General features: G+C 39.4%; 1 protein-coding gene across 1 annotated transcript in view; it reads right to left on the reverse strand.

Annotated features, from left to right (window-relative positions):
• Positions 1 to 14,023, reverse strand: part of ADAMTS12 (ADAM metallopeptidase with thrombospondin type 1 motif 12) — a 148,506-nt gene that overhangs the window by 60,676 nt on the left and 73,807 nt on the right. Inside the window, exons 5-10 of the mRNA XM_033520470.1 lie at positions 11,981 to 12,177; positions 10,007 to 10,090; positions 8,223 to 8,347; positions 6,897 to 7,046; positions 4,162 to 4,305; positions 3,343 to 3,487 (exon numbers count right to left, since the gene is read on the reverse strand). Of these exons, the coding sequence (XP_033376361.1) occupies positions 3,343 to 3,487; positions 4,162 to 4,305; positions 6,897 to 7,046; positions 8,223 to 8,347; positions 10,007 to 10,090; positions 11,981 to 12,177 (845 nt within the window). The remainder of the gene's footprint in view (positions 1 to 3,342; positions 3,488 to 4,161; positions 4,306 to 6,896; positions 7,047 to 8,222; positions 8,348 to 10,006; positions 10,091 to 11,980; positions 12,178 to 14,023) is intronic.

Consider the following 14,023-nt stretch of genomic DNA (forward strand, 5'->3'; position numbering starts at 1 on the left):
AGCAAATGTTTGCATATTAAGCAACTCAGAAACTGGTGCCAGTTTAATGCAGTAGGTTGCCAATAAAACACAGCATTCCAGCTGCTGCTCCATGTGCAGTGGCTAAACTCCACAGAAAAGACACAAACTCCTGAGAGGCAACAAAGAAAGCAGGGCAAGAAACATTCCGGCTACCTTTTACCAAATCCACTTCACTCATTCAGAATTATTTTCTAGAAAGGGAGGACAGAGCTGGAGGCCACCTCTACCTCTTCACTTCCCATGCATACCAGCTTTTCTTTGGCATACAGGAACCCTGCATGCTGGGAACTCCTGACTGATCAGGGCTTTGCACAAAACACCACTCCCAAGGTGGGGAAAGCAGGGCTCTCAGAGGGACTGGACACTGCCAATGGGAACAGCAGAAGCAAAAGCCCAAGTCTTGACTCAGGCTGTTTGGATGCCATAGTTCAGCTCTGGAAAAGGGAACAGAGCTGGCAGCATCAGCCTGTGAAGAAGAGACAGCTCCAAGTGTCATCAGAGAAAGGAGTTGATAAGAAGAATCCCACTAGCAGCTCCCACTGGGATTCTGAGAGTAAGCCACATCCCAGATTTGGAAGCCAACACATAAACTGCAACACTTCCAAAAACACAGCCCCAGTGAGCAAGCAGCAATGTTCATCCAAGTAGGAAATGCAGAGTTTGGCTGCTCATTTCTGACCTGCTTCTGTTTAAAATGGCTAAGCTTTTTGTGCTAATGGGCACAAGCTTTGAGAGAGTTCCCTTTTAGTTACTTTCTCCATTGTGTGTTTAGCTTTGTTTATCAACAAGAGCACCAGAAAAAAGGTGATGGCGGGAAACACCTCAAAGCAGTCCAGCACTCCAGCTGGAATACAATGTCTGGACCTCTGCATCTTGGTTCACTGCTTCTGGGCAATGTACACTAGACAAACATCGTTCTGCAGATCTCTGTTTATAGTGCAAGGGTAGCATTCCTTATGAAGGCCTTGTGAAGCCATCATTGACAGGTTCTTAAGGGAGAGCTACCCAAGTGCTCTAGCTGATTAATTTTCTCTCTTTATGAAAGTCATCCTTTATTTTTACTCTTGTACATAGAATATATTTTGTGGTTTTAGTCTATAAAGTGTACTCTTGCGCCATACCTCAGATGTCAGAGAAACCGGCACAGAAAACAAACACAGCTTTTCATTGGCAGTTCATTTTTTTTTAATTAGGTGCACCCGTAGATTTCAAAGTCAAGGATTCACAGAGGGAATTCCTTGGCTTTGCAAGGATTTTTCCATATTGATCTCCATGTCCCAGAACTGTTTTCCCTCTCTAGGAATACTGAAACAACAGCAGTATGCGAGGATGCAGTATGTACTGCATGCCCTTGGAGGTAAAGTGCAGAAATTCTTGACTCTGCTATGGACTTGCTGCAAAGGAAATGGGTTTTCTTTTCATCAGCAGTATGATATACACTTTCCACCCAACAGATGAGAATAGGGTCTGTGCCTTGAAGAAAGTTGAATCCACAAAAACTCAGTTTCATTGAAGCCAGTGGAAAGGGAGTAAGATGAGTGCTCTGATCTCCTACAGGCTGTTCTGTAGGAAGCTATGGGTCTAACTATGACTTGGAAAACTCCTCCATCTAATACATATTTTGCTTTTCTTTACCTTATTAGAGGGAAAATATTTATATACTTCACAGGACACTTGCTGCCTAAGTGCTTCATGGAATTTGCTATTTGAACTATAATTATCCATTTTTGCTAAGTGTAATCACTGAACCCCAGGGTATCTTCAGCTAAATGCAGATTGTTCTCTCAAAAAGGATCTGTGGATCAAATTCAGTCAGACATTAAAATGTACAAAACAAAAGCAGCTTGTCAGTGTGCAAGGTTAAGTAAACGGAGGAAAGACAAAAAAGAGTCAGACCTCTTAGACAAAATGACAAAAAGACTGAAGATTCAACATTCCAGGTTGACTCTGCTGTTCACAATTCCATCTCCTGCCTGTGCAACTACCAACAAAATACAGGCCTTTCAGTAAAATGCAAAATGAGACGATACCAATTAATTTTCTGACATATGTCTAGCTGTGAAATTGGTTAATCAGGAGATGCAAATGTAAAGGCCTATTAGGTTAAAACTCAAGGAGAGACAGACTGAGCCAATACTGGGAAATTACATCCTAATTTTCTATCTGTACCAACAGACAAATTACAGTAACTAAGGAAACTGTATCAGCAGGTAATGAAAGCAATCTTTCAATACCTTCTTCAGATTCAGCAGTTGTAGTTCAGCGCTGGTAATCATATTATCTATTAAGGTTGAGAAGATTAATGAGAAATAATTTATCTAAGAGAAGGGTAGATGGAGATACACACAATTATCTGAATGGAATAAACAGTCAACATCAGAGTGCCCAGTCCACAGCTGTGTTCATACCAGCACTGCCAGTAGCCAAAACACATCTGTGTTTGACAGGGCCAGTGGGCTGGGTGCTGTCTCCAGTATCTACTGAACACTGCTGCTCAAAAGATAGGATTGATCACTTAGCTGGGTTAGCACTTGGAAGCACTGTTTCTGAGCTGTTCTATGTATAAAAATGCTGTACAGACCCAAAGAGCTCAGAACATTCTAGGTACCAGTAAAATACCATACCAAATGTACTTTAGCTAACACGACCTGTTACTCTGCAGGGCTCCATGATCTTGTGAGGGTTGTTGTGACTACACTGCTCCCTTGCATCTCCCCACAATACTGTTTTGCTGTGCTGTGAGACAGACACAGGGTACTCTATGAATTATCCCCTTCTGCATAAATATCTAATGTTCCACGCAAAAACATTGGGTTTTCAAAATAATTACTTTCCATAGGGACTGAAATATTATTTTGTTTGTTAGATCATAAAGAGTGGGAAAAATCAGGATGTATGGGAAGAGAACACAACCCTAATTTCTTCAGCAAACTTCCTGGAACTGAAGATTAGTTCCCAGAATGATTTGAACAATTGAAAGCATAAGGCTGAAGAATATTTTAACATTTGACTTATGTTGCATTAATCGTTTACCTAAGAATTAGTATTTTAAGTTTTAAACCAAAATGACTCCATTGCTGAAGGACAGGCACCTAATCATAGATATAGTTAAGATCCAGCAAAGATCTTGTGAAATACAAGGTAAACAGTGTAACCAACTTGCTTCCAGAATATGCAGAATTAAGTGTGTTAGGCACTGCACATCTAGCCTATGAGACTCTAAACCTGCACTTGTAAATGAGGTGCACTGAATACATTTCCATGCTGCTCAAGAACTTGGAATTCTTACTAGGAGAATAAAGAAAAACATTCAGCACTTACATCCACATCTTCACAGAATGTAGCATTGGAACCATACTGAAGCTGGCATTGGTGGTGCACATCATAAATCACACCAGGAGCAATGACTGGGGACTTCAGAACTTCTTTTTGAGGGATGTCATCCAGACAGAATCCCCAGCCGCGACTAAAAGACAAAAATTTCTGTATTTAAGAAAACTCCCTACCACCACAGGTTTTTTTTTACATTTCTATACAGATTTTAGTATCTGTTTCTTAATCATAATTTTGATTATAGCCCATGTAAATAATACTTCTAGATTCCAGCCAAATTATGCTGAAATGCTACAAACAAAGTAGTTTCTCTGTCAAGCAAGAGACAGCTTTAAAATGGCAAAACACAGCTTGTCAAAGCAAAAGTATCATGAGCTCAGTATGGTTTGCAGAGTGGCTTCAAGAGGCCCCAAAGTCTCTGATTACTGCTCCTAAAATGAATGGAACAGGTTTGAACTATAGTCACTGAAGCCAAACACATGGCACTGTGGCCAAAGGCAAAGTCTATGAAGTTCTATCAGTGACCTTGATGGAAAGACTTCTTTCCTCCTGGAAACTACAAAAAGCTGCAGATTGCACCAAAGCCAAGCCAATATGACAAGACTTGAGTTCACTTCCAGACTACAAAACTATACAGAGCTTTTCCCAAATAAGTAAGCAACAGGACAGTGGTATGTCCCCCGCCCCGGAAATTAACTCAAGCACAGTAAAACCCCCTGCAATTATCAGAACTATAATAGAAGATGTACTTTAAACTCCAGCACAGTTGTGCTCAATTTAGGCAAATGCTACAAGCTGATCACTCACTCGAGGAACCGTGTGATGTACTCCTTGCTGCACTGTGACCAGGTGAGTGGAGTGGGATCATACTGCAACTGTTGGGACATAATATATGGGCGCTTTCCAGCAGGCTCACAGTCGTTCTCCTTTCCATCATGCTGGATTCCAAAACTGGATATAAAAAACAACATCTAAAATTTCCAGCTGGTTCTCTGTACCACAACACCTATCTACAGGTTCCACTCTGCTTAAAGACACTTACATTGCATCCTCCCCTGCATAGCTGTTATATTTTTGCTAAAAGAAAATGCACACATAGAACATATGACCCCAAATCTATGAAAAATATACAACCCCACAGGATTTCAAACATGTCTGTTATGCATAGCAATATTGCCCTGCACAAAATAAAGAACAGACTGTCATAGACTATATTTGTGTACTTTTAAGGAAGTCCAAACACTAGTGCATAGTTGGGGCAGAAGTCACAGTTTAAACCTAAAAGTTATGTTACAGCTGTTACATCTGAGACTGCTTCCCAACTCTTAAAACCAAACTTAACGCCACTTTAACTAAAATGAGGCTTTGTTACATTCTGTCTTAGACTCTCTTATAATTATGTCTCTACTGCTTTTTTATTTATAGAACTTTTGATAGACTGCACCAGAGATATGGTTTACAAAATTACTGAATGTTCAGTGAATGTGCCTCCAACCTCTATTTTTTCATCGTATTTAATTTTATCAATTTATGCAAACAGATCTCTATAGCAGGTTCTCTCCAGCATCCCTGACTTGCTGAGAAATTTTTTTATTCAACAGCTTGCAGAAGTCATAAACACAAAAGTTTGGATGGGATTCAACTGAATAAATTCACATGCCTCTTCATCACCTCAGTGTAAGGATTATCTGAAATAATAACATACAAAGTTACTGATATATGAAGATGTTGACACCTACATTGTTAACATCTGAAGATGTTAAGATGTAAGTCCTAAGAGCAGTGAGAGCTTACTCAGGTCATGATTCAGTCACGAATCAGATAACGTGTGTTCAAATTAATTAAGACTATGTTTCTCAAAAATGTAATCATATCATGACTCAAAAGTTCTAAAAGTGGAGCTAATTTCAGTCAGAATCAATTCCAGTAATGAGTCAGAAGCATAAATGCAAGGGTCTCCGCTTTCTGACAGGCTCTTTCCCACAAAGAGAATTTGTTGAATCCTAAGGCTGCAAACATCTGGAGGGACAGTGCAGGGAAGAGCTGACTTTTGGCATTCATCTAAGGCATAGGAGCATGTCTGTCTTCTTATTTTTTGTTTATCTGTTCTTACAAACTTATCTATACCTGAACTTCTCAATGTGTGTACACTAACCTGGCTTGAGGTTAACAGGGTGACAACAAACCCTAGAGTATACAACATTCCTTATGGAGACAGTCCTTAAGGAAAGGCCCTGCACCACTCCTGCAAGGGCAAGTACAGCAGTTCTGAGCCTCACAGCACCCAAAGGTCCCAGAGTCACCAGCCAGCCAGGCTAGACGAGGAGAAGGTCACACATGGATCAATCTATGGGGAAGAAGTCTCTTCAGATCATTAGTGTGAATGAAAGCAGCTCCCTGCCAGCAACAGGCTATGGGGACCAAAATACTTAAAGCCACAGCACCCAGATCCAATCATAGTGATTTCAGCATTTACTTATATACCTATACTTCCTTTCTGGAAATGGAGAGGTTGAATAAAGAGTGGCCAATTAATGGGCAACAGGCTTATTGCCATCATCATCATCATCATCATCATCATCATCATCATCATCATCATTATATCCTATCAGGAAATAGAGACTCCATCCTGATTGGTAGCTGGGTGCACAGTGAAATTAATGTGATTAATTAATGACATAAAACAATGAACATGTGCCTTAGGCAAGCAACACAGTCCAGTTGAAAATTGCAGGCATTACAGTCAAACCGGAGTATCCATGAGATAATGCTCTGCCCTGAGGAGAAGCGATGTGCCAAAACAGTTTCAAAAACCATTTTTTTAAATCAAGTTAATAAACCATCTAACCAACCAAAACACTTCCAAAAATCTAAAGTTCTGACAAATTTCATTCAAACAAAAATACCAAATTATTAAAAAAATAACAAAAAATTAACCATGTCTAAAACTAAATATCCAGGAACTTTATTTACCTTGACTTAAGGGTACCCACAATAGCAGTATTATACAGAAAATACCACTTACTAAGAATGCTCTAAAAAGATTTTACTGGTTCATATAAATAAATAAATACATACATACATACATACATACATACAATCTATTATAAGATTAATTTATGTTTTTCTCTATGAGTTTCACTGTGTGAGTTAAAAATGTTTTCTAGCTAATCTGCACTACTGAAATGCCAAGACATAATGAGACAGGTTTGTTTTCTGTAAATGTTCTGTAAATCTCCAGGATTGACCTGGAGTTTATCTAAAGTAATTGCACAGAAATGTAGCGCATGTTAGGAAAAATTAGCACGATTGTGTGATGCTTCTTTGTAGCTTAATTTTTCCATCCTGACATACTGAATAGTTGTATGTAAAACACAGGTCAAAGGCTTAGGAATTTATTTCTTATTTCTTTGCTTTGAATTAAGTTTTGATTTTAATAGCAGAAACATTAACTCACTTTTGGTTTTGTTTCTGTCTCACAATTTGAGTATTAACATGCAAGTAACAAATCAGAGTCAGACAAGTTCCCCCCTCCCCTCTACCTGTGTCCAAGTTCATGAGCAATAGTGAAAGCCAAGGGGAGGCCAGAGTCCTCGTTGATGTTGCAGCTCCTGTGAGGCTGACACATGCCTGACAGGTGAGACAGGCCCAAGGTTTCACAGGGACGGTTCATGCCAGCACAAATGTCCTTTCTGGAATCACAAAAGAGATGTGCCATTTAAAGCCCTTAAAACCAACTGCAGAGTGCCACTGACACTGGTTAGCAAGCTTCCATCTTAAAATGTGCTCATTTGCATTTTAAATAAATCATAGGGGTAAGTCTTTTACAAACATGTACAGAACAACATGCACTACTATCATTATACTGCCATAATTTGTAGCCAGTATATATGTGGCTGTAGTGCCTAGATATATACACTTATTGCCAACTCACACAAGTCAAAGTTTTAGAACCTCCACATCTGACAGCATTTTAAAGCATGGTTTATCAAAGTCACCATAGCTCAGCTTCATTCAAGTGAACTGAGTGCTTTATATTTGACAAGTTAAATCTCACATCATTGTCAGACTTCACATTCTTACTTTAACATTTTTGACTGAGAAAACCTTGAGAAGGTGGGGAATGGTCAAAGGTTGCACTCAATAATCTTGGAGGTCTTTTCCAACCTAATGACTCTGTGACTCTTTTTTTGCTGAGCCCCTTGAGGGGTGTTTTAGGTTGGTTTTTATTTTTGCCTGACAGACTTCAGCCGAGGACTGGGTTTTTTAGATCATAGACCCAATATTTTCTGCCACCTGTGTGAAGACTGAATCAATTTTTACAGACCTGCAGAAGTCCCATTTCATGCCATGACATAAATTCCCTCCATAGCCTCAGACAACCTCACTTTCAACTTTTCCGTTCCTCCCTTGCTTGGATGTTAAAAATATTTTGTGTCTCCTTACATAAGGAGATATTTTAAAATCGTATGTTTTAAAGCTTAAAAATGAATGGCACCATGTTTGCACAATGCTCTTCCTTTCTGAGCTGCCCCTGCACATTTCTTCAGGAGCTGTTCATCTACATGCTACCTTGTTTTGGTGTATTGTCTCAAAGAAGAATAGAGCAATCACCCAGCACAAAATGAGACAGGATCAAGTGGGAAAAATGACCTGAGCTGCAGAAATTGCTCATCTCTCGGGACCCAAAAATCTCTATTTTGTGACTAAGATGCATCTCTAACCCCTGTGCACACATAGTGTCATAAATACTTTGACCATGTTTCTGAACTGTGTGCAGGATGAATTAAGCGATGGCATGAGCCTATAAAGGAAATATCATCACCAAAGAAATGCAACTGAACAACAGTCAGTCACTGCTGTCATACCTGGTAAGAAGGACAGCCACATCATGGTGTGTGGGGTTGACATCACTCTTGGGATTGACACTCTTCTGCCACTTGCAGAAGCTGGCTAATGTCTTATCAGCATGGTGCACTATCTTCAAGCCTTGCTAATGGGAAATGAAGGAATATATTACTGTAAAGACCACACTGCATTGCAGTAACACTTCACTGAAGTCAGTTGTGAAAATGGGTAATCTAAATGTAATCGATTATGCTTTTGCCTAAAGCTAAAGCCACCATTAGGAGCAATGACACCTATTTATCTAACATTGAATATTAAGTTAAAATGCTGACATTTCTGTAATTGGTCCAGCTAAAGGAAAAATTACAAAATGCAGAACTATACATACATTTTGATAAATGAGCTTCATAAGACCCAACACTAAACTGAAACTTTAAAACATTTTATATTCTCTTGAAATCAAATTTTCTGCTGAAGAGAAGGTGAAGATTACTTATTCTGGGACTTTGTGATCAAATTTGTTTTCCAATGTTATGTGAACACTGTCATACTCAGACAACAATTATGCTTCTAACCGAGTATTTATTTCACAATATTTTTCAATTCCAAAGAGAAACAATGCAGTCATAAATGTTTCTTCCTCAACTTATTATTATATGGTTTACATGCAAATTACTGAAAAACTTAAATAAAAAGTATGCAAAATAAATTCATCCAAAATTGAATTTTCTAATTTCTGGTCTTGGACACTCACTTTATCTTGCCTCAGTTTGCTTCATTTTTAACAAGCATCGAAGTATGGGATTAACTGTTACCAGACAGTAATTTCTGGGGAACTTAAAAACAAATTTCGAAAGGTATTTAACACTGTTACTTCCAACATTGCTACTCCTCCACTGAACAGGAATCCATGTTTTTTATCCAAACAGCCACAGAAGTTTAGCAAATACAGTTAACTGGAGGTCACACTGGATCTCAGGTACTAATTGTCCTGCTTAGGTGCAAGCTCAAGCTTTTGTCCCACTTATACTTACACTGAGAGCTATTTGGGCAGACTCTATCCCAACAAATATTTCTGAAGACATAGCCTTGAGGTTTGGTGTAGTGCCTTCAATAGCACTGGAACCATCTGGCTTGTGGTTATGAATTTTAAGCCACTGAGAAAATCCCTTTAAAGTGTTTCTGGTCAGAGCTAGCTATATCATGCACAGCATTTAAAAAATAACCATAAAATCATGACAATCAGCGTGTATTTAAGCACACAGTAACATATTTGTGAAACAGAGACATTGGAAACTACCACTATACAGCTAATTACAGCAATTAACATTTACTTTGTCCTCATTTTTCTTTGTTTCAGAAGAGATTTTAAAATAAAAATATGTGTTTGAACTGCACATTAAGTGATTTACCTCTTCAGAGAACTGCAAACAGCATAGTGCTACAGCTCATAATACATGTCAGACAATATTAGAAAATTAAATCCTGAATGTTGATGTGTAGTTTCTGTTTCTCATCTAGTCTTCTTTGGCATCCCATGTTCTTCTGACACGGGGGGAGATTCCATTTCCCCATTCTTAACCTGCCTGTTTTAATTACATTTTCCTATGTAATTTTATGCAGAAATACTTGAAGTCATCAGCTAAAATACTTTGCTATCTGGGGCAGCATTTAGTCTAAAACTAGACATGTTAAAGGTTAATAACAGAGTAAGTTTAAAACATGATTCTAAGCAAATAAGATTACAGCTCAATGCATTGAACCCAAAAGATTTGTGATATTTGGAGGTCAATAAAAACCTTACCTCCACCTCCTCAAAGAGGATGAGCCGGACCAGCACAATGTGAATTGCATTGCCAATGCTTGGATCATGGAACAGCCCTGTCACCTATGCCAGAACCAGGAGACGTGAGATTAACTGATTCCTCTATAGCAGAACACAATTTCAAAGAGAAAATACATTTACTTCTAGCACAATGTTGATCTGAGTTTTGTTGTGATTATTTTAAATTCTTGAATCATTGAAGGTTTACTGAAATGCAATAAATATTACAGCTACCTAACACTGCCAAATGAATGATGATACAGCACTTGGCAAAAGTTACTAAGCTAAAGAGAAAAAGCCCAAACGTGAAGAGAAAAGCCAAAAATGTTACATTATTTGCCTTTAAAATTTTCTGAGTTCATAAAAACACTAGCAGAAAAGAACACAACATCTACAGTCATACAGCACTGATGGAGAGGTCCACTCAGGGTGCAAATAAACCAGCATATCAAATCATCCTGTTTTAAATGAACAGGATTCTGTTGCAAAAAAGCAAAATTTAGTTAGTACTAAGCAAAGAGAAATTAGTTGAATGATGGCTACTCTTGTGTTTTCAGAGTACAGGAGAGGATGATAAGAACAAAAGCAAAGATAATGACTCCATTCAAAAAAGACTCCACATAAAAAGAACAAGAACTGAACTCTGCAAATATGTGACCCAGTTGTTATAAACATCATCACAATGCTGAATTAGACAGGAGGAAAAGGAATCAGAGCAGAAGATAATCACAACCTATCTATACATATCTATATATGTGACCTATGCCATCTATCACAGGAAATATAAATGAACAAAATGGATTGCCTTCAGGTCAAAACTGTAATGGAGAAGACCACTAAAGGAGAAAATACCAAAATGAAGTAGATATTGTGTTTACAGAGGTCTGATTTGGGTATGGATCTTTTTCCAGGTACTCTACTGAAAATTGAAACATTTTAAGTAACCATAATATCTAAGGTCAGACTGCAGAGAAAATGTCGAGTCTTGTTTGTTCCTGAACCTGATAACGACTGGGTTTTATTCCAAGCATTTTCCCCTGTGTGGATAAAACCTCACGTGCTTGAACAACCTTTGTACCTGTTTACTCAGGCCCATTGCCTCAGCAGGAAGTCAGACTGCTTGGGGCACAGCTGGGAATGCACTGTAGAGACAGACCAGTCACCATGGATAGAATTACACCCTGATTACTTCCACATACATTGTATATTTTCATGATAACCATGCAGAACACATCCTCAATATACTCTCAAGCTCAGTATCTACCATGACACACATAATATTGATAACAGGTATCAATAACAGAAGACATATCTATGGGCAGATGCTATGGCTTTTCCCAGAACAGCTTATATTTTGAAACTTGCCAGAAGTTCAATTTTTCTTTATCCCAGTGTGAACTTTGCACTCCAAGAATACTTACCTGGAAAAACAGTTGTATTGCCTTCAACTGGGACAGTTGACTTGATTCATAATAACTCATACATTGCTGTTTGGATTTGTGACCAAAACAGTAACAAGCTGTTAGTTGTTTTTTTAGCTTTTGCAAAGGTACTACGATTTCCAGAAGGCTCCTGTGTGCCTTTCTCATCCACAAATGTGTGAAAGAATTCATATGCATAAAACCTGTAGAATTTCTCTCTGCCATAGCCAAAAATCTGAAATCACCACTGAGCAAAAGGTTGCAAGGGAGACAGAGAATTTCAGTGGAAAAAAAACTAGTGCTAGAATTTATAGCTATGGGACTTCTCTCACATAAATCCAGAGAAAAATTGTGCCTATATAAAATACGAGGTAAAAAATACTTAAAAATGCAGAGTTTCAGTTCATATATATTAATGATACTACATTTTTCTCCATGAGCAATGCTGCAGACCTGTCAGAAGAACAGCAGCATAATCAAATTCAGACTTACTTCATTCATCTATCTAAAAAACCTGAAATATTGTACATACCATATTCATTATTGTGAGGATATATGACTCCACATGGTCACTTCCATGATATTCAACCATTTTACTGTCTGCAACCACAAGCGTCTCCACCCATCGCTCCTTGCTGACAGAGCGCCGAGAAACCCTTCTGGCAGCTGCATGGTTTTGTTCCCATCTCTCCCTCCGATGCTGCTGCTGTTTGAAAAAGCTCTGGGTGTCTGGAAGAGTAAAAAGAAATGCTGTCTTGAACACATTTTCAGGCTTGAACTGTATGGCTGTAACATTTACAAGGACGATATTAGCTGGAAGTGACTCTTCTGGCTGCCACCCAGCAGACCCACTGCAGGGGTAACTCCAAAGTGACACCAGATTGCTAAGGGCCCTGTCCAGTGAAGTTCTGAATTTCCTGAGATGGATTAAACACGCATCAAAAAGTCACCCCACTCAAACACAAGGGATTACATTGTGAGACAGAACCAAGCTTAAAAAAATTGAATTGGGGATGCCCTTTTCAAGGAGTTTCTCTCCTGTTGTTTGGCTCTAACCTCCCTAATGACACCAGATGATAGTTTAAGGGACATGCTTTCTTCACAGGCAGCTCATTTTCTCATCAAGACGGCACATTTAGTCCAGTGGTGTGGCTCATCCAAGAATGCCTTGTTCTGTGCATGGAGAATATCCCTGACAAATGGGGACACTTGACCAGCAGGTGTCATCTAAATACCAGCAGGGCAGCCATCCTGCCTGATGACAGGACAGACACTGCTTCTACTGTAATTTTGGGATCTGTAGCTTTTTAGGAAGAAGTCTTTGCTCTGCAGGGCTGCTAGCAACCTTGTACTGTGTTCAGTGGGGCTAATGCATCTCCACTCACTCTAGCTTTGAATGCCAGCTGTACATGTTACCAGGGAAATACCAGAGACTTAAATAATGCAGGGCCTGAAAAGCAGATGAGATGCCAGTTTGACAGCAACTGATGGCATTTTTCCAAACCATAACCTGAGAAATGCTTCTAGAGTGGTGGCATTTCTCAAGTCCTACCAAGGCTCAGGAGCACTCATTTCTGTTTCATGTATTGCAGTAGTCCCTTGTCTTCTCACTCATGAAAGAGGATGTCCTAATTCCAGATGGGACACATCTGTAGGCCAGAAAGACACTCCAAGTGCTTGCAGCCTTTCCAGCATCACCTCCATGGCTGTGTGGCAGGGGACAGGTATCCAGCATTACCTCCACATCCTGCAGTACCCAGGGCTGAGGAGCAGTTACCCAGACACTCTGCCCTTGAAGAATGGACAACCTGGCAGCTGGGTCCCAAGCCTTGTGTTCACACCAGCTACACCTTTGTCATGAATGAGCTGTTTGCCCTTTAGACCCAAGGGCAGACAGAATAATCATGGTATCTTGTGTACCTAACAAAATGTGGCACCACCACCGGATGTGTGTATCTCTTGGTGTAAAAGATGGTAAGTATCTTGGTTCATATATTCAGGTTTTCAGAAGTGCGTTCTCTGACGTCAGCCTGAAAGATGCCTCAATCCTGGTAACACATAATGTGTACAATTGAAATATGCCACATTAATAAACAGAATAGGACCAGCCACATTTAGAACTGAGCCACCACGCACAAGTGTGCTATACACAACAGCAATGAGCTATCACTGCTATCACCTGTACCCTAACCCTGCTAACCCACACAGCAGCACCACTCCAGCTGTCTCCCTCAATCTTTGTTCAGTTCCAGCAACTCAACGAGGGGCTATTTATGAGCTGGTATTCATTAACCTCCCTTGCACATTTCCACGGTTTTCAGCATTCTTATTTCTATGAAGCACAGTTCTCATTATCTAAATTTTTAAGGGTTTTGTGCTGAGAAAAACCTTTCCCACAGCTATCTGAACAAAAAACTCCATTCAGACTGCTGGTTAAGTGCTTTGTTTATGGCCAAATAAAACCTCAGGCCAGCTGTCAGGTTTTCTGTTTACAGCTAGCAAAAAGTATTGCTAGTTGTCTGGGCAGCTGATAGCACTGGAGGTAAAAATGTTTAAAGTCATAGAGACTGCAGTG

The sequence above is a fragment of the Parus major genome, chromosome Z (assembly GCF_001522545.3).
Source record: "Parus major isolate Abel chromosome Z, Parus_major1.1, whole genome shotgun sequence".
Taxonomy (NCBI): Eukaryota; Metazoa; Chordata; class Aves; order Passeriformes; family Paridae; genus Parus; species Parus major.